The sequence below is a fragment of the Typopeltis vanoorti genome, chromosome 13 (genome assembly GCF_054136105.1).
Source record: "Typopeltis vanoorti isolate ZY-2024b chromosome 13, IOZ_Tvanoo_1.0, whole genome shotgun sequence".
Lineage (NCBI taxonomy): Eukaryota > Metazoa > Arthropoda > Arachnida > Uropygi > Thelyphonidae > Typopeltis > Typopeltis vanoorti.
This window is the reverse complement of record NC_143561.1, coordinates 64759063-64786154: the sequence shown is the minus strand read 5'-3', so window position 1 is coordinate 64786154 and position 27092 is coordinate 64759063. Positions and strand designations below refer to the sequence as shown.

General features: G+C 35.0%; 1 protein-coding gene across 1 annotated transcript in view; it reads left to right on the top strand.

The window, feature by feature from the left end:
- The window catches only part of hiw (MYC binding protein highwire), a 1014282-nt gene that overhangs the window by 473925 nt on the left and 513265 nt on the right, over positions 1-27092 (top strand). The window contains exons 44-47 of the mRNA XM_090402616.1: positions 2857-3029; positions 9360-9504; positions 18667-18864; positions 19946-20117. Coding sequence (XP_090258742.1) covers positions 2857-3029; positions 9360-9504; positions 18667-18864; positions 19946-20117 — 688 coding nt within the window. The remainder of the gene's footprint in view (positions 1-2856; positions 3030-9359; positions 9505-18666; positions 18865-19945; positions 20118-27092) is intronic.

Genomic DNA, 27092 nt, shown 5'->3' with positions numbered 1-27092 from the left:
AAACAATGTGGGATGTAATATCCCCTTAATTTGAATATTATGTATTTTAATAGATATTTGATTGTTTTAATTTAAAATTCACTAATGAGACTTTTGATTTTGCATCTTCTCAGCCAATTTGCTTAAATCTGGATAGTATGTCATGCACTTTAATAGTAATTTGGCTTTCAAACTTTCATCAGTCAATTTGTTTCTATACTTACTTATTTTTAATGTAATTCATTGAATAATTAGTTGGGAAAGAATTCCAACATTTAAATATAATTTCCTGTGGTGTTTCTTCCATAGTTTCTTCAATTTGTGCTACCGTTTCCTGAAGTTTTTGTACCCAGATGCTTTTATTCTGAATTTCCAGAAGCTCCATTTTTAGTTCTGCCATTGATATTCTGGTAAAAGCTTCAATATCTATTAATTTTAAATTGCAATTTAATGGATGTAATATAAATTTCATCATCTCCTGATGTTTTTTAAAATCCTGAAATCTGCTTGTAAATGAATCTAAAATTACAGTGATCATTTCAGCGAATATTTTGCAATCAACTTTTTCTTGATTTAAATTCAGTCTTTAATTTTTTAGATTTTCAAAATAGATAATTTTTCTTCAGTTACATCTTCGAAAAACACTCTTAGTTTCTGTTCAAAGGTAAGGACTTCCTCTAGTAATTGTAAGGCGCTGTGTTTCCCTTCCGTTGCAACTTCAAATTTAGCTTATTAAAATGTTCTGTCATATCAAGCAAAAAACAAAAATTTTGTATCCATTCGGGATTACTGAGAAGTTCCACATGCTTTACGTTATAATTTTTAGTGGTTAAGAAACTGTCACTTATTTTAAGCACTGAAAAAAATGTTTTAATTCTTTTCCTCTAGATAACCACCGTACAGATGTAAATGTCATTAAATCTTTATGTTGACTACCTAGTTCTTCTAAAAATGTGTCAAAAAGTCTGTGATTCAACTCCTGAAATCGAATGAAATTGATCATTGGCACAACAACATCCATCAGTAATAATCCCAAAGAATTTGCAACTAAAGCTTCTTGATGTAAAATGCAATGAAATGAAATAACTCCGTGTGGAATATGAGGGAGAATAATTTAACAAACCCCTTATTTTTCTCAGTCATAAAAGGCATGCCATCGGTCACAATGCATACTGTATTATTAATATTTATATTTTTATTCTGTAAACTGGTTAGAAGGTTTTCTGAAATATCTTGACCTGTAGTGTGTCCTTTAAGTATTAGCAGATCAAGTTCTTCTCAAATACTGGAAGATGTGATATATTTAGCCATCACGCAGCATTGCGCCATATTGGAAATATCATTTGATTTATCAACCGCAATAGATATAAAATTGGCAGAATTAATAATCCATAATTTGCATATTTGAAACTTCTGCAGAAATTGTTACAATCCATTCCTTGACAGTTCTAGCCGAAATTCACCATCGGAAAAAAGTTTTCCAGCTTTTTCTATTTCAAGGGATGGCAAAAAAACTTGCTTCAGTAGTATTCAACGAAGATTTCATCCAAGTTGACAAATTTCTTTGCTGAAGCAATGTTTTCTTTTGTAATTCTTCAATAGCTTTTTTTCTATTATCACCCTCAGGATATTTTTTACTGAAGTCTAAATGTTTTCCTTGAAAATGTCATTCAACATTACTTGATTTGTTATTTTGAAGTCGTAGATGGCAAATTAAACATTGCAGATTTCCATTTACTTCTATAAACAAATTTTCTCTATCCACATTTTATTGAATCCTCTGTTTTCTTCGATTATTTTTCTTTTTCTTGAACTCATATTAGGAAGGTTATTATCACAAATTTACCTGCAAGTAAAAACACAAATTCAACATAATAACATAATGAAAATTAACTTGTGCATAACATTAACTGACACTAAATTAAACACTAGTTTAGTACCACAATAAATAAGTTAACTAACAGAATATTTATTTTGACAGTTAAAATCCGTATGTATCTAAAAACCATGGTGTTTGACAGGACAGCTGATCGATCAGTTCAAATTTTCGCTGTGGCGCTAGTTACCTTAAGCATGCGTAACAAATTTCATGCATAACACACATCACATGCATAGTATCTAGCGCCACGAACAGGCTGTATCAAAAAATAATATTTAGTTGTTTGTATTAATTATGTATCTTTTAATTCAATATAAAAGAGCCGCTGGTAACCAATGCCTTGTTTAGCCTGATGCTTTATGGTGAAGTATTATGGCATAAATGTAACTTCCTGACTCTGTAATAGTTTTCCAGTCAAAGTTTTTGAAGTTTAATAATATGTAACAAATTTTGCAGTCATCTTAACAATGTATTAATTAAGAAATATATTTTTTGGTGATTGGAAGGAAGAAATATTGCATCCCTCAATTGCAGAAAAAACTTAAATGAAAAATCCTGTAACTTCTGTTTTTTAAAAGTCTTATGACTTTGTCCTACAGTATACATAGCTTTGGCAAACACATGAATTTGAGACATATAGGTTTTCTAAAATTTCATCCAACTCAAGTAACTATAATACATACAGAAAGAAGAGACTATTCAACTTTAGGATACTTAGAGATTATTGTGAAATTGAAGAAATAATATGTAATAAAAATGTAGTAAATTGGAAAAAAAATTGTGATTTTGGATTTAAAATAGTAAAACATTCTATATTTACCAAAAATAATTTTAGCATTGAAGAAGATAAATTTAGTGAGTGAAAATGTTTCTTTATTTCAATATATATATCTTGCCTTGGTGATTTTCTTTTTAATCTGAGTCGGGAATATTAAAGTATATTTAAAATGTGCCAGATTTTCAGTTACTGAAATGTTTTCATTATGGCTTATTAACAGGTACATAACAGTCATTCTTCGCTACTTTCTAAGGGTTTTGCACTAGCCCATCCACCAACTATTCACCAAGCACTGGAAGGAATTCTACCTTTTAGTAATCAGTCAAATGAACGTTCCTTCCTTAAAGATTTTGTGTCATGTACTCAAGGTACTAGTGGAGGGAGACTGGCTAGGTAAGGTGCATAATGTAATTGAGAAAATTTTAGTGCATTTAAAAATATGTAATAATATTTAAATATATGTAAATAATAATATAAAATATGTAAATAATATTAATAATGGCCATTTGTTGTGTTAAATTTAGTTCTCATATGAATAACTGGTTTTTTTTTATCATGCTTAATCAGATCAACCTGAAAAATTTGACACAAATACATTCATTATGAAATGGTAAAGTTTTTTATATTATGTAGAAGTTATACAACATGCATCTTCAGCTTTATGCTTACATAAAGATGAGACACAAATAAGATTTCATCTCTAGAATCAAAATGTTGCTGTATTTTGGAAACAGTTTGCACTTGTTATAGCATAAGGTTGTTTAACATGAATTTTAGATAAATTTTAATTGCCTCAGCTTTTAAGGGTGCCTGCATTGTAAGGTTTTGCAATATAGTAGTAAATGTTGGCATTTGTGGATAGCATATTTTAAGCTTTAAATGTATATGGGTTAAAAATGAAATCCATTGGCATCTTTTCATTTCATATTTAGTATTATTTCCATGAAAAATAAATTTTGAATATAAATTCAGCAACAAAATTTCATGTATTTATGTGATCTTTTTCTTGGCAGGTCGGTTTTGCACACTTTATTGTGACTCTTCTTCAATGGCTCGATAGCCCTGTGTGGGCCCCGGCCTTCTCAAGGAGCTTTTCCATTCTGCACTTTTTTTGGCAATTGTCTTCCAATTTTTGGTTTTCAAAAGTGTGAAATCTGTATCAACATTGTCAGTCCATCATAGTTTAGGCCTTCCTCGAGGTCAAATTCCTGCTGGTTTATGTGAGAATATTTTTTTGAAATTTCTTTCATGAAACATTCTCACCTCATGGCCCACCCATTTCATTTGTTGAATTTTGATAAATTTCACAATAACTATTTCTTTATAGGACATGATATAGCCCAAGGTTTGACCTTCTTCACGATATTCCATCAATTTGAATACCACCAAAAATACTTCGTAGAAATTTTCTTTCAAAAATTCCAAGGGCCTCTTTAGCCCTCACAGACATTGTCCGTGTTTCAGATGCATATGTAAGTATAGACATTATCAGAGTCTTATAAAGTAATAATTTAATTCTTATTCTAATCAAGCTGGATTTTAGGTATTTTTTTTAAGCTATAAAAGCTATGACTAGCAGCAATGGTTCTTTTTTTAATTTCTGTACCTGTTGCATTCTTAGTATTAACTTCCGACCCTAAGTAAATAAAGCTATTTACTTTTTCAAATTGGTAAGGTCCAATTTCTAAAGAATTAGTGGGGTCTATTTTTTTGCTGCATTCTATATATTTAGTTTTACTTTGATTGATCTAATCTAATCTAATCCTGTGGCCTTCTCTTTTAAGAGGAGTTGCAGCTGATGAACAGTCTGCTTCCATGCCACTCTATCTCTTGCTTCTGTAAGACGCTTGCCCATCCAGTCTTTGATGTTGTCTTTCCATTGCAGTCGGGGTCTTCCTCTCCTTCCCTCCACCATCTCCTGCAATACTATTCTGGGGAGTTCTCCAGAAGAACTCCTTATCAAATGTCCTGCAAATGCTATTTTTCTTCTTTGGATACTAGCCATATACACTCTTTTCATCTTGAATCTTTTAAGAACCGCTTCATTGCTCACTCTTTCAGTCCAGCTGATACGATCCATTTTTCTCAAGCACCACATTTAATCGGTCACTCATCTCCTTATTGGATCGTCCAGGACTCTCATCCATACGTCCCCACGCTCCAGATCATTGTCTTGAGGATTCTTACATTTACCTATTTGTTCAGATTTCTGTTTCCTTGATTGATCATGAGGTGCATTTATCTCACTTTCTAAAGCCAAAAAAGCCTGTTTTAGGGATATGGGTGTTCTTGCTATGATATCGATATCATCAGCAAAGGCAAGGATTTGTACAGATTTGTTGAATTCTGATTATCTTTTACAAAGCAATATTAAAGAGAAGACAAGCCAAGCTCCTTGTCTTACTCCATTTTTAAATTTCATAGGTTCTGAAAAACTTCCTTGAATTCGAATTTTGGATTCTGGAAAGTTAAAATCTCTCATGGCTCTTATAAGTAGCATTCTGTTTAGTTCTGTCATAGGCAGTTCTAAAGTCAATGAAAAGATGATGTATATTGATAACATATTCATTACATTTCTCATGAATCTGATGAAAATTGATTATTTGTTCTAAAGTGGACCTTCCCTTTCTGAATCTGCATTGATAATCCCCAATAATTCCTTCAACAAAAGCAGATATCCTGATAAATAGGATATTCGAAAATATTTTGTAAGGAGTACAGAGTAAACTTACCCCTCTGTAATTGGAGCATTCGAGCATATCTCCTTGTTTTATGTATGAGGGAATCATTTTATTAATCCAGATTGAGTACAAAATATTATGAATTGCTTCTGTAACAGCTGGCCCTGCATTCTTCAGGAGTTTATATGGTATTTAGTCTGGTCCAGCTACTTTATTATTATTTTTCAATTTCTAAGTCCCTTCTCGATTTCAATTAATGATGGAGGTTCAATTACTTCTTGGTTGCTACTTGAGGTGATTCGAGTTCTATACTGCCTGTATTCTCATGATTCAGGAATTCATCGAAATGTTCATTCCATTTTTGCAATATATCAGTTTTATTACTTAGCAGGGTTCCATTTTTACTTTTGCATAGAGTGATTCTTGGTTTAAAGTCTTTATGACCTATTTATTTTTCTAAAGAAAGCTCTGCTTTCATTGGATCTCTTAAGATGTTCAACATCTCTAAATTAATCCTCCAGGAATCTCTTCTTTTTCTTTTTATGAATCTTTTTCTCTTCCTTCCTTGCAATTTTATATTCTTCGACAGTGTTTCTTGTTTTCTTTTTTTTTGTAGCATTTTTTTGTGGGCTTCATACTTTTTTAATTTGACTGCTGCCCACACTCATCAAACCAGTTATTATATTTTATTTTCTGGGCTTTACCCAGAATTTGCCTGAATCTAGAAGAATTTTTTTTTAAAGTGTTCCATTTTATATTAATATCTTCAATAATTTCAATATTCTTTTGCTTTAGTTAGTTTTCACATTCATTTAGAAACTTTTGTTTAATTTCCAAATCTTAAAGTTTATCACTGTTAAATATCTGTAAGTATTCCCCACGAGTCTTACATGCATTTGAGATTCTTGCTCTTAATTTACTTATCACTAAATAGGTGTTGGAATCAAAGTTTGTACCACGATAAGACCTGACATCTAAAACATTCCAATAGATGTCTAGCATCAATAATAACATGATCGATTTGATTGGAGGATTTCCATTTGCAGATTTCAATGCTATTTTATGGATGTTCTTATGGTGGAATAAAGTACTTGCAATAACCATGTTATGCTCAGCTTCAAAGCAGATAAGTTTTTGTCCATTATTGTTAGTTTCATCATCTAGTTCTTGTTTTCTAATTATCGGTCTTATTTTTTCTACCAATCTTGGCATTAATATTTTCCAGTACTATTTTGATGTCATTCTCTGGACAAGATAAATCATCAAGTTCTTCATAAAAGGCCTCTTTCTCATTCTCATCCTTTTCCTCAGTTGGTTCATGATCGCTAATTACACAGTAATTAAAAAAGGCTCCTCTTAACCTCAAACTGCAAAGTCTTTGTGAGTTTGCTTTAAAACCAGTAACTAACTGTTTTATCTGATTATTCAACATAAAGCCTCTTCCAAATATATGCTTTGATTTGTGACAACTATAAAAAAGTTGGCACCTATGGCGCCCCCCCCCCCCCTCGTGTTCTGGACTGGTAGGCTGCTTCTCCTTGAATTCTGATGACTCAAATTTTGAAGACTCGACACTCACTGTAGCCCCTGAGTGTCGAGTCTTCAAAAGGCGGGGCTCCCCCCCTGGCGGCAACCCCCCCCGGAAAGATGATAGCAAGTTCATGATCAGTATAAAGCACAGACAAAAAAGGATGACCAGTATGATAAAGAAAGCAGAATTGGAATATGAGAGGAAATGAGCAAGCCAGGGTGAACATCAGGGTGAAATGAACATCAAAAGTTTTTTATTTATTTATTTTTTTTTATAGTATGTGCCATGTAAAAGACTGACTATGGTAGAATAATTTTAATGAATGCTGATGGTAGGGATGACTGAAGTAGACAAAATAGTTGAATTATGGAATGATCACTTTGCAAAGGTGTCTCATTCAGATAGAGATATTGCATCAACAGATGTGATAAAGGCTGAAGTGGAAGCAAAGGAAGATGGAGTATTAGTGTATAAGATATGACAGATTCTTAATGTGAATACAGCTATGAGAATAGATGGGAGAATCATCTCACATATTATGAGAATATGCTAGGGAAACTGGTAGTGCCTTTGACTAAATAGTTTGAGTCTCAACTCTGGTGGAGTTCCAAGGGAGTGGAAAGATGGGATAATAGTTCTGTTGCTTAAAGGACTTCTGTTGCTGATCAATCAATAATCTGTGCAGAAGTAGCAAATGATTGATCCAATACCTTGATCCAATATAAAGGTATTGGAGAAGTTGGTTAAAAGCAAAAGTCAGAAATGGTGGATAGAAATAGAATTCGATAATGTATATGGGAACCGCATGGTTTTGTGAAGGGTCAGTCATATCTCAGTAATTTACTTATTTTTTATAATACAGTAGCAGCTGAGTTGAATAAGGGGAATGGCTACATGATGATACTGCTGAAAAAATATTTGAGAGGGCACTGCATGGAACTGTGTTGCATATATTGAAGCATATGGGTTTGGATATGAAGGTGGTGATATGGATAAATGGGACTAATGGATAAACATAGGGAGTAGTTCATGAAACAGTGCAGGAAAAGGGTTTGACTAGCAATGTGTCATTGAGTTCTGGTCACTGTTTTTAACTTATATAATAATGGTATAGGAAATACTATGAGGGCAAATATTCAGTTATTTGCTGATGTAAAACTAACAGAGCAATAGTTAATAAGGGATATGCAGAGATCTCATAGGACAGTATTTGATTATTTTGATCTGATACCTATTTTCTCTGTATGACAAGTATATGCTGAGAAAGTAGGTATCAGATCAAAATTAAAACAAGCAGAGATAAGGAGGACAAAGAGATAGAGACAAAGACTTTAAAGAGATAAGATGTATCTCTTTAAAGTCTTTGATGTGGTCTCGTATTGACTGTTGTGCACTGAAAGATGTGGAAGAAGTGGAAAGGATCCATAAGTGAATGACAGATAGCGGCAGGTCTATGATGCTCTATAGGAAGATAGATTGAAGATTTGTAAGTTATCACAGAAATTGGTGGAGCAATATGACAGACAACTGAGTTACTTAAAAGGGATTTATATTATTAATACAGAGGAAATTTTAGCTAATAATGTTTGAATATACTGTTGCATATATTGAAGCATATGGGTTTGGATATGAAGTTGGTGATGTAGATTGCCTCCGTAGCGCAATTGGAAGAACAACGGTACGTTGCACCCTTCAATTGGAAAAACCCTAATTTCGATTCTCGCCATGATGGGAGGAATCTTTATATGGACTTTTTCAATCGAAGGTAAGTTAGCCAATCTCATACGGAGGTGGCAGAGTTTTTCTCCCAGAAACTCGGGTTTTTCATCCCGCACACAGACAAATTGGCCCTTCAAAACACATGCAATTTACAGACAAAAAAAAATACTAGCGGTGGTGGGGTTTGGTGGATGCCACTGATGTTATTGATTGGTAGTAGAGGTTCGGTGTAGTGGTGGTGAACTGTTGTACAATAGGTCTACTCCCGCGATGAGTCTTTGGACTCCTTGGAGGTGTTACGAATAATAATAATAATAATAAATGGGACTAATGGATAAACATAGGGAGGAGTTCATGAAACAGTGCAGGAATTGGCAGAAATTTATTACAGAAATTCGCAGAGCAATATGACAGACAACTGAGTTACTTAAAAGGGATTTATATTATCAATACAGAGGAAATTTTTCATGTACATGGATTATGTACATGACGTTGCAGGGAGAACCTCAGGATAATCCCTGAAATTATGTAATGTAGTTAGTGTGAGTCTAAATTAGAGCTTAGCCACATTTGCTTGTAATTGAGATTATTAATTACATGCATTCAGGCATTCAATTATTATATCAGTTGATTGATAATTATTTATCAGTCATTTGATTGATCAGTTATTTGATATAGATATTTACATATCAACTATTTTATAATTGATTAGTCTTTTATATATTTTTGTTTAAAGTTTGATTTTAATCATGATGCTTACACTTTTTTCCCCTCCCAATGCAAATATTGAAGATGGCTACAACCTGAGTCTTATGTAGACCCAAAACAGTGTGAGCTGTTATGCAGTCAAGATGAACTTAAATGTGGTTGGCCTGCTGTTATTACTGTTATCACAAAGGATCAGTATGGGAAGATTGTTCAAGTTCCTACTCTTCGGGTAATATTTTATGATATATGATTTGAATTACAGTCTGTTCATTGCAGTTCATTACAGTCTATTCACTTAGAGAAGTTTTAAATTTTTGCAGATATCTTATTTTCTCTTTTTTAACAATATTTCTATGAATACAAATATGCATGATATTTTCATTAAGATTGTAACTGTTCTTTGTACATTAGAACTTGTTCCTGCAGAATGTCCAGATTTCTGCCCCTTGGATACCCTACATTGTGTAGATGATTAAATGTTAAGAAGAAGTTATTTTTTATTTCTTTTTATTTTTCAATCAGCTACATTGATCAAGATATGAGAAATATTAATTTTAAGAACGGGTTACTGTAAGAACACTTTCACAGTCTTGCCCTAGACATCTTATATCAAAAACAAAGGATCACCATCATAAAGTAAATTCAAGGCTAAGAGATTATTAACTGTCAACTGTTGCCAACTATCAAACTTAATAACATTTCTGCACAACCCTGTAAAATATGGAAGCTGGAGATACTAAGAAACAAGCCATGTTCCAGACTGCTTTCACATTCCTTTACAGAATACATGCAGACTCTAGGATGACCATGCTTTTGGAAAATTTGGATTATGTATTTGTATGTAATACAATAATTATACTTATTTGTGTCTCCAGAAGATATTAGTATTATTGTTATTACTATTATTATTATGTGCTATTCCATGGAGTCCTTAGACTCATCAAGGGTAGCCCTGAACATAATGCCAAGCACTATCCAACATTTGCACAGTATCTATCATACTTTGCTTTGAAACTCATTCACAGTCATGGCACCCACAACAGACCCTGGCAACCTATTCTGCTCATTCACTACTCTCCAAGCAAAAAACCTAGTTCTAACATCCCCTTGCTAACTACACTCTTACTCAGTTTCCATGGATGGCCCCTACTTCTCTCACCACACCTATTCTGAAAAATTTCTTATGAATTAATCTTGTAAAAGCCCTTCATTAATTTGTATGTCTCAGTCATATCACCCCTTTACTGCCTATCAACCAGTTCTCTGTAACCCACAAATCTTCAACCTGTTTTCATAAGGTTCATTCCATAGACCTGCTATCATCTCGATCACTTGCCCCTGGATCCTCTCCACCTCATCCTCATTGCCAAGAAACCCTGGTGACCAGATCTACACGTAGTAGTCAAGATGGGGTCTCTTATCAAGGCTTGATAAAGAGGAACAATAACCTGCTTGTCTCTGCTCATCAAAGTATTCTTCAGTAACCAAGTAATTTGGTGAGCCACTTTTTCTATGTGCCCTCTGAACTTTAACTCCCTATTCAATAAAACTCCTAAATCTCTGACTTTGTTAATTTCCTGGAGTACAGTTCAATCAATGTGGTATACAGCTGGTAATCTTTTTCACCCCAAAATGCATAATCTTACACTTTGCCACATTAAACTGTTATCCATTCTCCTTTGCCCAGACTGCCAGTCTATCCAAATTATCCTGTAAAATTTTAACATCATCTGTACTAACTATTGCTGTACCCAACTTTGCATTATTGGCAAACAACTGAACAGTTCCTCTCAGATCCTTTCCTATTTTGTTAATGTACAAATTAAACAGTAATGTCCCAAGAACAGAGCCCAGTGGCATGCTACTAGTCACAGGCCTTCTTCTTAACCTAATCCTGAATAAATTACTCTCCGATATCTCTATCAACCACCTTGTTATCCACCTCACCAACCTTATATTCATTCCCATGTGCTTCAGTGTATCGATTAGAATTCCATATGGTATCCTGTCAAAGGCTTTTGCAAGGTCCAGCCATATTGTAAACCCATTACTTTTTCCTAACTCAGCTGTCACTCTATTATAAAACATGAGTGAGTTATTGGGGCCAGGCCTACTCTTCACAAATCCATGTTGACCCCCCCCCCCCCCAATATAGTACCCCATTCCTATCTATCCATTCCTATATTTTGCTTTTGACCAACTTCTCCAGTACATTGACAACCACTCCTGGTATGCTGATTGATCAGTAATTTGCTACAACAGTCTTAGAGCCTCCTTTATGCAGTGGAACTACTTTCCCCTCTTTCCATACCCTTGGGACTAACCCAGAGCCAAGAAACAATGTGGTCAAAGGCACTGTCAATCCCTAGCACCTTCACATAAAACTCAAGCTAAAATACCTTCTAATCCCATAGTGATATGTCACATTAAGGTTCTGTAATATGCAATCCACCTCCATTTCATTTACCTCAGTTCCCAGATAAGTTTTTGTTTCTTTTTACTGCAATACCTCAACCTTGATGATAGCAATCAGTAATGTTATTTCTAATGAAGGATCTGACTATTAACATTATCATCGTCATCAAATTCCTGACATGTACCCTCAAGGGGTGTACGGGATATTGATAGTACTACATGAAAAATTTACATCATTACTAATTTCTTATCTACAATTTTCCTCCAAATCAGTCTGTTACTTATCAAGACTCCAACATTATCAGATCTTATATTTCTATCGTCTAAGGCACTTTGTACCGTATCAATCCACCTATATCTTGGTCTTCCTCTGGGTCGTTTTCCTGCCAACCTGGCAGAGAACACTTGTTTTGCTAATCTTTCCTCGCCCATTCTGTTTAAGTGACCATACCACCTGAGATTAGCTCTGCTAACGCATTCGTGGATGCTGACAATGTCAAGTTCTTTCCTAATATCCTCTTTTTTAATATGATATTGCCATTGATACCATCTGTTCATGCCTCTAATCTTTCTCAGGACTCTCTTATCTGCGGTCTCTAAGTCTTGGGTCAAGTGTTTTACTTCTGATCCAGCTCTCAGATCCATAAGTTAAAACTGGTTTGAACACTGTCTGGTATACAGCTGATTTAGTGTTCTGACTAATTTCTCTCTTATTCCATATGAATTTATTCAATTGACTTCCTACCATACCAGCTTTGTTGATTCTGTTGTCTATTTCCATATTTAATTTACCATCTTCAGTAAAAATCGTGCCTAAGTAGCTGAAATGTTTTAATTGTTCCACAGGTTCCCTGTTCACAACACAGTTGACATTTTCAACAATTCTACATATTTTCATTGTCTTTGTCTTTTTAATGCTGACCTTCATATCATATCTATTACAACAGTTGTTCAATTTAGTGAGGGAATCTTGCACTTGTAGCGGATTTATTTAGAAGTAAAGAAATAAACCAAAGAGCTGACATTAACATCTCCAATTCTGATATCATGTTTAATACGACTTTTCTTCATAATGTGATCCATATAGATAATGAATAACAGAGGGGATAATGTACATCCTTGTCTCACACCAGATTTAACATTAAACCATCTTCCTGTACTTCCTTCAATTCTAACTGCTGACTTACAACTCAAATAAAGACTAAGTATTGCTTGATATAATGCCCCATCGACACCATATAACTGTAGCGTATTGAATAGCTTCTCTCTTGGCACCTTGTCACATGTCTTTTTTTCAGATCGACAAAGCTTAAATACAGGTCTTTGTTATATTCCCATTCATTCTCAACTATTTGTTGTAAAGTGAAAATCTGATCCTGACAACCTCTATTTGGCCTGAATCCAGCTTTTCTTCCACAATTCTTCTCAAGTGTTTCTTAAGTATGCTTGCATAGATCTTGCGAGGAACACTCAGTAGGGAAATACCTCTGTAATTCTCACATTCAGTTTTATTTCCCTTTTTATATATGGGTACTATTAGACCTCTAATCCAATCATCAGGAATTCGTCCCTCTGTCCAGGCTTTCTGACTATGTTGTGCAGCCACTGCAAGACTTTTATACCACCATACTTCAGCATTTCTGGTCGAATATCATCTACTCCTGCTGCCGTTCCACATTTGAAGCCTTTGGTGGCTTTTCTACTTCAAGTATGGATATGTATTCCTGACTGTATGCATGTTGTGTGTTTTTTACCACTGTGCTATCACTGCATGTTTCATTTAGCACTTTTTCAAAGTAAGTACTCCATACTTCAAGGATATCTTTTTCTTCTGATTTCACCTTTATTATCTCTAACTCTTTTTACAGCACTCTTTCCTCCATTTCTAAGCTTCTTCAACAACCACCAGAATATCTTACCACCTTCTTGATATTTATTTTCTATGTTCTTGCCCAAGTCCTCCCATGACTTTTGTTTAGCTAGTTTTACACACTGTTTCGCTTTCTTACATTTGTCTCTGTATTCTCTAAGAGCACAAGCTGACTTATTTGCCAGGAACTTTTGATATGCTTACTTCTTTTCCTTCACTGCCTCTTTAACTTCCTGTGTCCACCACGGAGTTGTGATTTTTCTCTCTTTGCAGACAACCTGACCACCTGCCTCTTTGGCTGAATCAATCAGGGTTTTCTTTAAGGCTTGCCGCTACATCTCCAAGGTTTGGTTCATGTTCTCAAACACTCTCATTTTTTCTTGAATAATCTTTGTGTATTTTTGTCTACAGTTGACATCTGAAAGCTGCTCAACTTTTATTCGCTTTAAAATACTTTAAATAACTTACATGTTATTCTTTTCAATATGAAATTCAATTTTATCCTGCTCACGACTAAATAGTGATCGCTTCCAATTACAAATCCTCTGTGCACTCTGGTGTCCTGCACCAGGGAGAAAACATCACTATCAACAATGACATAGTCAATGAGACTTTTCTTATTCCTAGCCTCTTCTCTCTATGTGAATTTGTGCACATTTTTATGTTGAAACATGGTGTTAGTAATAACCAGTCCATGTCCTGAGCAGAAATCCAACAGATATTTGCCATTATTATTAGCTTTGCTCTTTTCTCCAAATTTTCCCAAAATATTTTTGTATGTCTGATAATCATTTCCTACTCTGCTACTTAGATCCCCAACAAGGACGAACTTTTCCTTTTTCATTGTGTCAGTTGCTTTCTCTAAAGCCACAAAAAATTTCTCCACTTCTAGCTTAGTAGAACTTTCTGTGGGACCATAGGCACAAATAAGTCTCATTGTCCAGTTCCCCATTCTGATATTTGCCCACATCACTCTACTTCAGACTCCCTGCCATTCAAGAAGATTAGCCTTGTATTTTGTGTTGAATACTATGACTACCCCTTCTTTTCCTTGATTGTCATTTCCTGAATATAACATTTTTTATTTATTGCTCAGAAAGATATCACCAGTTTTTGTCTTTTTGGTTTCAGTCACCCCTATTATGTCGATCTGGTACTTATCTAATTCTTCAGCTAGCTCCATTTCTTTGCCATTCAGGCTTCTTATGTTAATAGTACCTATCTTTAACTCTGGTGATGTTGAATTGGGCTATGCTTTCAGATTTGTTCCAGTAGCTGACTTTTTGCTGTTCGCCCTGGTTCCCTGGCAAAAAACGGGAGCCTTGTTTAACTGGGCGATGCCCCAGCCGGCATGAAATTTTGTCATGTTGTTCCATCATTTTCTATATTGGTTTAAGCCAATAAGAATACAATTTGGTCGGCTAAATCCCAAATTGCCACCCATCCTCATTCGTACCGTATCTAGGTAGGTACCCAACAGGGTGCACCACGAGACGGTGAGGATTGGACATTAGGTCAAAAGCCCTGGTCGGTTCTCCACATTCCTTTAAAGGCTATGTGGAGGTCTCCTCTCAGTTATACAGCTTTGACTCTTAAGCATCCCTTAATATTATTATTATAAGCAATATCACTGCCATGTGTGGGGTGCAGATGAGGATTGAGATAGAAGTTTATTGATTATTTTTTTTGAAGAGATGCAGATTGTAGTTTGGGAATACTTCACGAGGAAGGCTATTCAGAAGACTGAGGTGGACAGAATAAAAAAAAAAAAAAGAAAGAGAAATATATACTGTGTGTTTGCAGGTGCACAGTAAAGGGATGCTGGGCAGCTACTGTTCTTGTATTAACAGGTGCAACAGATCAGTGGAGAAATGATAGTTTCCAATTCACTGGAGCAGTGACCATGGAAATCCTTGTAGAATAGATAGTAGTAAAACACTGCTTAGCCTCTGTGAGATAGAAGCTAAAGTGAATCTGAAAGAGGGATCATCAATGACGTAATTGCTTGCCCCTGGATGATGTCAAGAGGTAAGTTTTAGGTGCACCACCTCAAACATGTGAGTACTATTCTAAGCATGAGCAGATTTGGAATTTGTATATAGTTAGTACTACTTGGTTAGATGTAAACTAGCCTCTTGAATTAGAGATAATGCCTAGTTTTTGGGATGCTGATGAGGCTGTTGATGTGGTGTTTATACAGAGAGAGAGAGTGGAGGTAAATGTTAGTCCTAGCAGAGAGAGAGAGAGATCTGATCTTGTCTGGTGATTTGTATATTATTGAGGATAAGGGTAGGTGAGCTAAGATCTCGTTTGCACAAGAAATGGCAAGACTATTTTGGTGGCATTGAACATGACAAGGTTGTCCCCTCCTTATTGATGGATAGTATGATCAGTATTTAAGGCACTGGTTGTGGATGATCTTGTAGCCTGGGATGTCAGATACTGCATGGTTTATCAAATGAGTAGGATGAGTGGAAAGTACTATCATCTGTAAAGCTGTGGATAGGATTAGTGGCGATTGTCAGTAGGTCATTTATGAACAGGAGAAAGAGAGTAGGTGATAGGATAGGTAGGTGAGAGCCTTGAGGCACTCCGGCATTGATGATGAAGCTCGAAGAGAGAGAGTAGGCTACCCAATTACGAAGGATGGCAGGGAGACCAAAGGGTGGCAGTTTGTTAAGCAGGCTACATTTCCACACAAAATTGAAAGCTTTGGAAATGTGAAAGCTGACAATACAAGTTTCTATTAACCTTTCCTTAGCACGTGTCCAGTGATGGATGATGTAAGCTATATGATCATCTGTGGATCTTGAATGGCAAAATCTGTACTGGTGGTTGCTGATTAATTGGTGGGCCTCTAAGTAGTGGAGAAGTTGGCTATTGATGACTTTTTCTATTATTTTGGAGAGAACTGAGGTGATGGCAGTTGGTCCATAGTTTGACAGTAGACTTCTATTGCCCTTTTTTTGGAATAGGATGGATATGAGATTTCTTCTATGCATTGGGATAAGTACCAGATATGCTTAATAGATTGTAGAGATGATGCAGGACAGGTGTTAACCCTGGAGCACTGTGTTTGAGAACAATTGGAGAGATGCCATCAGGACCAGAAGACTTTTTTAGTATCTTTAGTAGTTTTTTTAGTAGTTTTCTGATTTCTTTTTGTCAAAAAACTAAAGGAGGCATGTAGTGCTTGGATTCCAGTATATAGGAGGTAATTTCCCTTGGTCATCTATGCAGGAGTTTGAGAAAAAGAGTGATGCCAGGAGGTCAGTTTTATCTTTGGGTGAAGTAGTAACAGTGGTGCCATCATGAGAAAGAGGTGGAAGTGCAGGAGAGCAGAAGTTGAATCCACTGGCCTTAGCAAGGGACCAGAAGTCACAGCTTCCATTTGGACAGTAGGCAGGTTTTTTGCTGTTGGCCTTTATGAAATCAGATTTGGATCTGCTGATGAGTTATTTGCATTTATATTGTAACAAGGCTAAAGATGTTTTTCTATTTTTTTGTTTTTATTTATTTTTTACATAGTTTGGAAATGTGCTCCAGCCTGTTGGTTGGAGCACATTTCCAAATATATGTGCTCCAGCCTGTTGGTTGGAGCACATATGCTAACCACTCAGCCAACCAGACTGTTAAGAAATTATTACAGTCAACAAACAGTGCTAAGATTTACTAACACGCCTTTTTCATTTGCGAAATATGAAGATTCCTGTCATCATATACAGTAGCATCTGAATTATACAATCGCATCAGGAAATAAATTTGATGATTAGTTAACTGAAGTATAATTATCTGGATATATGGTGATGTAGTCTGTTTCACAAATCAGTTTACATGCTAACTTATTTCAATGACATTTTAACTGAAGCATTTGTTATTTGAGGATTAGGTCATTGAGAATGAAATAAAACTGCTGAATGTGCATGATTGTTCATCACTAATTAAACAATATTATTATTATTATTATTATTTGACACCTCTAGGGAGTCCAAAGACTCATCGAGGTTCATTTTTTCCATAATTGAATGTTCTTCAAAGAAGAAAACTACATTGTCATCAGATTGTGAGATATGTGCCCTCAAGTGGTGTAGATCTATCAAACTGAGCTCAGGGACTTTTGCAACACCTTTCTTAGCCAGTGGCAACACACACACACACACACACACACACACACACACACACACACACACACACACACACACCAATCCTACACCCAATGCACAGGATCACAGCTAAACCATTCCCATCCCATAAGTTAAGGGTGCATCTGAAAAAAAAAATAGCTAAAGTTCTCTGCAAATATGATCTCCATATACCACTTTCAAATCTTTCATTCAGTTAGTTCATATGTTCTCCTAAAGAATGACTACATCCTCTTGAACATCCTGGAGTGTATGAATTTCTTTGTGCCTACAGTTTAGCCTACTTTGGACAGATTAGTAGATCAGGTAACATCTGCATGGCAAGTCGGGATTGCTAGACAATGCTCTGGATACTGCTTCAGATAGGATCAGATGGCGAAAAACATTTATATTATGTAGTGGTCATGACAGGTCTTAGAGGCCATTCTTAGAATCAGCATCAGCTATGAAGAACTCTCCCAACCTCAGCAAGTATAGTTGTATTAATTTACCAAAGATCTGGGAGACTATCCTTTTAAGACCTAATAGCTGGATTTCTCTAAATCTGGCTTTTGGAGTCTGAGAGGCAAGAATGTAATTCCTTTTGTTATAATTTCATCTATAACATATATAATTTCATATATAACATCATAATTTGCCATGAATACATGTCAAATCATGATGTGAACCCACTCTGAACTCCAAGATGTATTGAAAGCATTAAATTGAAAGAATAGATTAAAATTTGCCAATGCACTTGCAATCATTATGGCAGTCCCTGTCACGTATGTGATCATCCGAGGGTTAGATGATCTTACATAGAGGTGTTGGGGGGGGGGGGGGGGCATTATTTCAGAAAGTAGGTTTATTGTTGCTGAGAGAAAAATTAGTCTGTGAATATATCAGCCTTAAGTATTGTGTCCTTTTTAAGCAAAGACTGTTTTGAAGAAGAATTTTATAAATGTGAACATTACAATTTCTCTAGGTTGAAGTTAAAGCTGTTCCTATGAATGCATTTGATAAAGAGAATAGTGGTAATGATCCAAGTCGAAAAGTTGCTAGAGTAAGCAAGCCAGAAACTGGACTTTTAACATTTGGTGGTCATCCTCCTCCTAATCTTGATACTCCATATGAGATTACAGTCAAGGACAAAATGTTTTACTATGCCATCACTGTGATGAAGGTGAGTTTTTTAATATTAATAAAATAATTTATAACATTGCAGTTATGCTTATAATTGAAGTGCCCATAAAAATCACATTATAATTAAAATTAAGGATAGTACACTGAGTCAGCTTTGCATTAGGAACATCCACCTAATAATGCATTCGTCCACCTCTCTGTGCAAACACAGAGATCTGTTCCTAGCCTCCGACACTTAGGAACAGATTTCACAAAGTGTTGAACATACTCCGTGCATACCTCTATACATGTCTGCTGAAGCAGCTCCAGTTTAATGTAGTTTAATGGTCACCTGATAAGATATAAATTTTACCTTTATTTAGATGACTAGCTGTTCATTTGCTCCATGACTGCTCGCTTATAAGTCACCATACTTAGAACAGTAACCATCCATTAATGAAATAGCAGAAATCAGAAATTTCATTTTTGTGTATACTGCATATATTCAGATTTGTATATGAAATAGAAATCCATTCATTTAGGAAATAAATATTTCATTGAGTCTTGGAGTATGATTGTTTTTGACATCACATGAAAACAATATAGGATGATTTCTTCCTTTTTATTTGGACTATCCAGCAAAAATAACTTTGAAATAATATTAGCTAATTTAGAAATTTGCTTTATTTACATCTTAAATTAGCATTTTTTTGTTAATTAAGTAGATTAGTGTTAGTTAAATATAGCTTTTCATTTGATGAAAATTAAGAAATGGATTTTTTTTTCTTTCTTTTTTTTTTTTTTTGCTGGATTACAAGTGCAGAAATGGTAAACACACTTCCATTGGAGATTCATGCATATCTTAAAGCTTCTTTAAGATTTCATTATAACAAACTACCAAAAACCTCAGCCATATCTCCACTATGCTGTTTTATAAGAAATCTACTGTAGTATATATTTCTCTATAACAATCTAGCCCTTTGTTTTCAACAAGTTTGTTTATAGTGAGTTACTGTATTGATAAGATTTAAATCTTTTCTGCATTTAAAACTCTGGGTTTGTAATCTACTTGCCACAGTAAATTAAGAATGCTTTATCACTTATACACAGGAATAATGTTTTCATTTTTGTTTCATTTTTAGGCATATGAAAACTATTCTTTTGAGGAACTTCGTTATGTGTCTCCAACAAAGAAGAGGTTAATTGAAAATATGCTTGTCCGTACAAACAATAATGGTACTTATACAGCTAACTGGACTCCTGGATCGATAGGATGGTATCTTTTGAGAGTCATGATTGATGGATTTGAAATAGGTAGTTTGATAAGTTCATTTATGTATATTGATGCAATTGTCATTTATATATGTCAAACTGCAGCTTCTCTCAAGCACTGTTCCTTTTTAATGGCCTTCTCAGTTGCATATGTTATCACTGGATCAGAAAAATAAATTCACTATCTGAAATCTTTCTATGATATAAGAAGCAGTGGTACTTCAGAACTATTCAGAAGCAATTAGAATTTCTGGAATTAGTTAACTGACAAATTATAGATAATTTTATGTTATAAAATAGATTGGTCTCAAATGGAATTTAATTGCTGCTGACATCTTTTTTTTTTTAATTAAAGGAGTCAGATATTTGGTTTTAAGGAGACAGAAATAGTATATCTGGGTTCAAGTTTTTCCCTTAAAAGAAGACTGTGGCCTTAGCTATCTTTACTAATGAAAACACTGAATGTATAGATAAGTGCAGGCCTGGTTGGCCACATTGTTCATGTATTTGCTTTCCAACTAATAGACTGTTGGTTCAAATCCCACTATGGACATGGGTGTTTGTGAACAGCTTTAAGTAGGCATTGAATTTCATAACCTAATGTGAGACTGTGTCTCCACTTATAGGAAGCTGAAGTGGCTTGAAAAGTTCCATGCATTTGGTCTTTAGAGTGGGGTTTCCAGATTATGTAAAAAAATGAAAACACAATCTCTAGCCTATTCAAGGTACTATAGGTTTATGACCTTTGGTAGGTAGAATCACAAAAGAAAGATAATAATAAATAAAGTGATTTGAGCAGGGATTGAAATTAAATTATGTATATGTTTATTCATGGATTCAGCTCTAACATCATAACTGACACAAATGTTTTTTTATGTCAATTCCTCATCCTAAAAGGTTGGGAATCTGTGGCATATCCAATAGTATGAGTAGGCTAAGGTAGTTTCCTAGATAATCTAGGAAACCTTGCTCTACATCTAAATGGTATTCATGCATTGAGCAACAAATATCATCTGCCACCTAGGTGGCAGATGATATTTGGGATTTGAAACCCACAGTTTGTTGGTTGAGGTGCAGACTGTTATTCACTTTACTAACTAGAGCAAGTGTGAAACATTTGAAAAAGAGGTGGAGCTAGCAGAGGATTGCATAACTACTGATATAATTAACTGGTAATTAGCTTACGGAATTAACAATGCATAAAAAGGATATTAATTAAAGGCAACTTTAATGAATAACTTCAATATTTCGGCAACGTCACGTTGCCATCTTCAGGAACATAAAAATATGGTATGTGCACGCAGGCACTAACAAAAGCAAATGAGGAAGAAGGCAAGAAACTAATATTGTTCCTAAAGGTCCTTATGGTGCCCTCTGGTGGGCTAATTTGGTTGTCTTGGCCGTTGGACTGAAGTTCTCATAATGTAAGTTTCCCAAATTTGGGGTAATTTCATGCACCCAAATTTGTTGAGGTTTGGAATGTTTTTTAGAGCTGCTGATGATTCCTTGAATAATCTTTCGTACTTAAACTTGCTGCAGTGTATTATTTTAGTTTTCTTCCAATGAATTCTATGCTGGGTATCTAAGGCATGGTCTGCCAGCCCAGAGTGGCTGTACTGGTGAAACCGGATGTAGTCTTTGTGTTCTGATATTCTGATATTTGCTGTCCTGCCTGTTTGGCCAAAGTAGGACAATTATATGGATTCCCAAAAATACATAAACAAAATGTGCCATTATGTCCCATAGTGGATGGCATTCATTCCCCAACATATAAATTAGCCAAACATTTAGCCAAAACACTCACACACTATACTGGCAACACACCATCACACATAAAAAAACTCAGCCCACTTTAAAGCCAGTATAGAAAACCTCTCACTCCAACACACTGACATAATGGTCAGTTTTGATGTCTCCTCCCTATTCACTAATGTCCCACTCAAAGAAACCCTAGAGCTCATCTAAGCCAAGTTTCGTCCTGATATCTCAGCCCTATTTCAGTTCACAATGAACTGAGGCTATTTCGTTTGGCAAGGAAAGTTCTACAAACAGATAGAGGGGACAGCCATGGGTTCACCACTTTCCCCACCCTTGGCCAATTTCTTTATGGAGACCTTTGAAAAGAAAGCCTTAAACTCCACCCCACAAAAACCCACTATTTGGCTTCGATACGTGGATGAGGTGTTCGTTTGGCCACATGGTGCAGATACACTCCATTCTTTCCTAACACACTTAAACAACCAACACCCCAGAGTCCAGTTCATCCTGGAAAAAGAGAAAAACAACGCTCTCCCCTTCCTAGAAACTTAATCACTCGCCAGCTTGATGGATCTTTGGTTTTCTCTGTTTACAGAAAACCCACCCATACAGGCAGATACATTCACCAGCAATTCCCCCCCCCCACAACAATACGGGGTTATAAAAACACTATATAACAGGGCAAAATTAATCTGCTCAGATGATGATGCCCTAACCACTGAACTAAACCACATCCTCAACACTTTCTTAGCCAATGGCTATAATCCCCAAAAAATCCAAAAAATACTAAAACCAGCAAACCCCCCCCCTCCACAATAAAGATTACACCAAATCTATCACCATCCCCTACATCCAGGACACCTCTGAGAAAATAACCAACATCCTCAAAAAATATGACTTGACTTCTTGTTATAGACCATATAAAAAGTTGGCATCCCTTATCCGCTCTACCAAAGACTAACCACTTCCCCTAGACCTACCTGGTGTATACCAGGTCCCTTGCAGCTGCAAATTGTCCTACTTTGGCCAAACAGGCAGGACAGCAAATATCAGGATTTCAGAACACAAAGACCACATCCGGTTTCACCATTACAGCCACTCTGGGCTGGCAGACCATGCCTTAGATACCCACCATAGAATTCGTTGGAAGAAAACTAAAATAATACACCACAGCAAGTTTAACCTCCCAACCGGCCCGGACGTCTATAGACGTCTAGCTAAATCTGGATACGATGCATGCTCTCTGTTGAAAGAACATGGATAAGAAGTGCAATTCGGCCTGCATGTCCATTAGAAGGTGTGATAATCCCTCACCCTGAAGAGAGCACTTAATCAGATTATCTCAGTCTCATAGTTGTGACTCAGTTACCTATAACAAGAATGCAGTTCCTTCTTCTATGCTGGGTAACTGAATTTTAGTTATATTGGATAAACTAAAAATATAGAAATTATTTTTATTTTCTCTTTTTATTGTACAATACAATTGTAATGGCTGCACAAAATAAAGATCCTTGCATAATTTATTCATTTAAATATTGTGTTACCTTCGAGAACCAATTTAATTTTTCATTTTTTTTTTTTTTTTGTGCTAATTTTTTCTGATTGCTTACTCCACAAAACATTTTCTTTGTTCTCGAAGAAATTAATTCACGATAATTATTTGAAATATTATTTAAAAAAACCGGCTGCCGACGTTCGATATTATTTTATATTTTTGTTCAAAATCATGATTCTAAGAATACTTCACAGATTTCCTGAGGGACGTGCTTGAGCGACTTTGCTTTATAGAGAATAATGAAATTCTTTAATCATATCACTAAATTTTTTTTTCTTTATATTGTAATCTACTGTTCTTTGCGCTTTCATCTTCTTGGTTTCCCTGTATAATTGGTCATTACAAAATAAAATGAACAGTTACGATTTAAATTGATATGTATATATTTTCTGCTAGTTCAGCTATTATGCTCCAATTTTATAATAAGCAATACTTTTGCTTATATATATATATATTTAAATTACAAAGTTTTGTATTAAAAATTTCCACTACAAAAGTTCGACAGAATCAAAAATATTATTGTCATATTTCTTTTTCTCGTGTGGGAGAAAATGGTAAAATGTCACTCTTATAATTGTATCAGATGTTATAATGGCAAAAATAGTAAGAAACACAAAGAGAGAACATTGTAAATTCACCCAATGAAAAAGAAAATACTCCATATTTTTCTTGTGTTATCTGATTTTTTTTCTTGTAGTACAAAGAAGAAATCACTGCACATAAGATGGTAGAATACAAGAGGGCAAAAATCTGTAGATTGATTACACTATAGCTGATAGAGAATTCATGCCAGAAAAATTATTTATGTAAGAGTTCTAACATCAGCAGATATAACAACATTTTCTTCTAGTTTAGATACGTGGCATTGTTGAAGTAGCTAAACCTTTGCTACTATTTACACTAAAATGAATGGGCATGTTCCCCAAGTGATTTACGTTCACTTAAAATGAAAGTAAATAAAATAATTAAAATAAATAATTAAAATAAAATAAATAAAAGTATAAATTATTTCATATAATTATCCTTTTTCGATAATAAAAATGAAACTGATCATTACAAATTAAGAACTTATTTCAGCATAAATACTGTATCAGCCTGTAAAAGATATGTCTGTATTTTTTTTCTATGTTAGGATGTCTACTAATCAACAATTGAAAACGAAACATGACATTCTTGATGTATCTCGCACTATAGCTTGAGGCACTTTAGTGTCCCTTCTAGCTAAGTGTTCTCAATTTTCTTCTCAATAGCACTGAGAGTTATCTAAGCCTTTACCTTTTCCTCCAGCTAAGAGGATTACTTAAGTATTTCTAAGACGTAGATTACTTCAGAAATAGCAACCAGAAGCATAAGTAGAAGTAAAAATATTGAGATTATTTTAAGAAAAAGAAACTAAAATAATACTACTGAACTTTCTTTTGTGTGGTATGCATATAAACAATTTTATGTGGTGAAAATATAGCATAGTATTTCTAAAATTTAAAATCATTTCAGCAGACAGTAGAACAGCTGGTTTTAGATTGCAAAGAAATAATACAGAATTAGAAGCTTTAGGGTACAACAATATTATTGTCTTATTTCTTTTGTCGAAACAGTAAAATGAAAATAGATTTTGAATACTGTCTGGAAAAGTTTACGAACCCGTAGAAATTTACAGTGGTTATGTAATTGAATTCCAGGAGAGGATAAGGATGGGGGGGGGGGGATTGGAAAATCTTCAAATTGAGCATAAATTTTGAATCACTCTGTATATGATATCCTTCATATTATATTTTCAACATATACTATGGTGGTTATGCACTGGATATTATAGTAATGTGCATCCTACAAAAAAAAAAAAAAGAAAGAAAAGAAAAGGCGAAGAATCCCTGCTAAAACATCATCATCATCATCAAATTCCTGCCATGTACCCCCAAGGGGTGTACAGGATATGACAGTACTACATGAAAAAATTACATCATTACTAACTTCCTATCTACAATTTTCCTCCAAATCAGTCTGTTACTTGTCAAGACTCCAACATTATCAGATCTTATATTTCTATCGTCTAAGGCACTTTGTACCGTATCAATCCACCTATATCTTGGTCTTCCTCTGGGTCGTTTTCCTGCCAACCTGGCAGAGAACATTTGTTTTGCTAATCTTTCCTCTCCCATTCTATTTAAATGACCATACCACCTGAGATTAGCTCTGCTAACGCATTCCTGGATGCTGACAATGTCAAGTTCTTTCCTAATATCCTCATTTTTAATATGATATTGCCATTGATGCCATCTGTTCATGCCTCTAATCTTTCTCAGGACTCTCATATCTGCGGTCTCTAGTCTTTGGTCAAGTGTTTTACTTCTGACCCAGCTCTCGTGTTCCGACTAATTTCTTTCTTATTCCATATGAATTTATTCAATTGACTTCCCACCATATCAGCTTTGCTGATTCTGTTATCTATTTCTGTATTTAATTTACCATCTTCAGTAAAAATCGTGCCTAAATAGCTGAAATGTTTTACTTGTTCCACAGGTTCTCCATTCACAACACAGTTGACATTTTCAATGATTCTGCCTATTTTCATTGTCTTTGTCTTTTTATTGCTGACCTTCATACCATATCTATTACAACAGCTATTCAATTTAGTCAGAGAATCTTGCAGACTTGTAGCGGATTTATTTAGAAGTATAACATCATCCGCATAAAGCAAAGAGCTGACATTAACATCTCCAATTTTGATATCACGTTTAATACCACATTCCTTCATAATATGATCCATATAGATAATGAATAACAGAGGGGATAATGTACATCCTTGTCTCACACCAGATTTAACATTAAACCATCTTCCTGTACTTTCTTCAATTCTAACTGCTGACTTACAACTCAAATAAAGACTAAGTATTGCTTGATATAATGCCCCATTGACACCATATAACTGCAGCGTATTGAATAGCTTCTCTCTTGGCACCTTGTCATATGCCTTTTCCAGATCGACAAAACTTAAATACAGATCTTTGTTATATTCCCATGCTTTCTCAACTATTTGTCGTAAAGTGAAGATCTGATCCTGACAGCCTCTATTTGGCCTGAATCCAGCTTGTTCTTCACCAAGTTTTTCTTCCACAATTCTTCTCAACCGTTTCTCAAGTATACTTGCATAGATCTTGCCAGGAACACTCAGTAGGGAAATACCTCTGTAATTCTCACATTCAGTTTTATTTCCCTTTTTATATATGGGTACTATTAGACCTCTAATCCAATCATCAGGAATTCGTCCCTCTGTCCAGGCTTTCTGACTATGCAGTGCAGCCACTGTAAGACTCTTATACCACCATACTTCAGCATTTCTGGTCGAATATCATCTACTCCTGCTGCCTTTCCACATTTCAAGCCTTTGATGACTTTTTCTACTTCAAGTATGGATATGTATTCCTGACTGCATGCCTGGTCACTGTTTTTTATCACTGTGCTGTCATCACTGCTTGTTTCATTTAGCAGTTTTTCAAAGTAATTACTCCATACTTCAAGGATATCTTTTTCTACCGTTTTCATGTCACCTTTATCATCTCTAACTCCTTTTACAGCACTCTTTCCTTCATTCCTAAGCTTCTTCAACAACCTCCAGAATATTTTGCCACCTTCTTGATATTTATATTCTATATTCTTGCCAAAGTCCTCCCATGACTTTTGTTTAGCTAGTTTTACACACTGTTAGC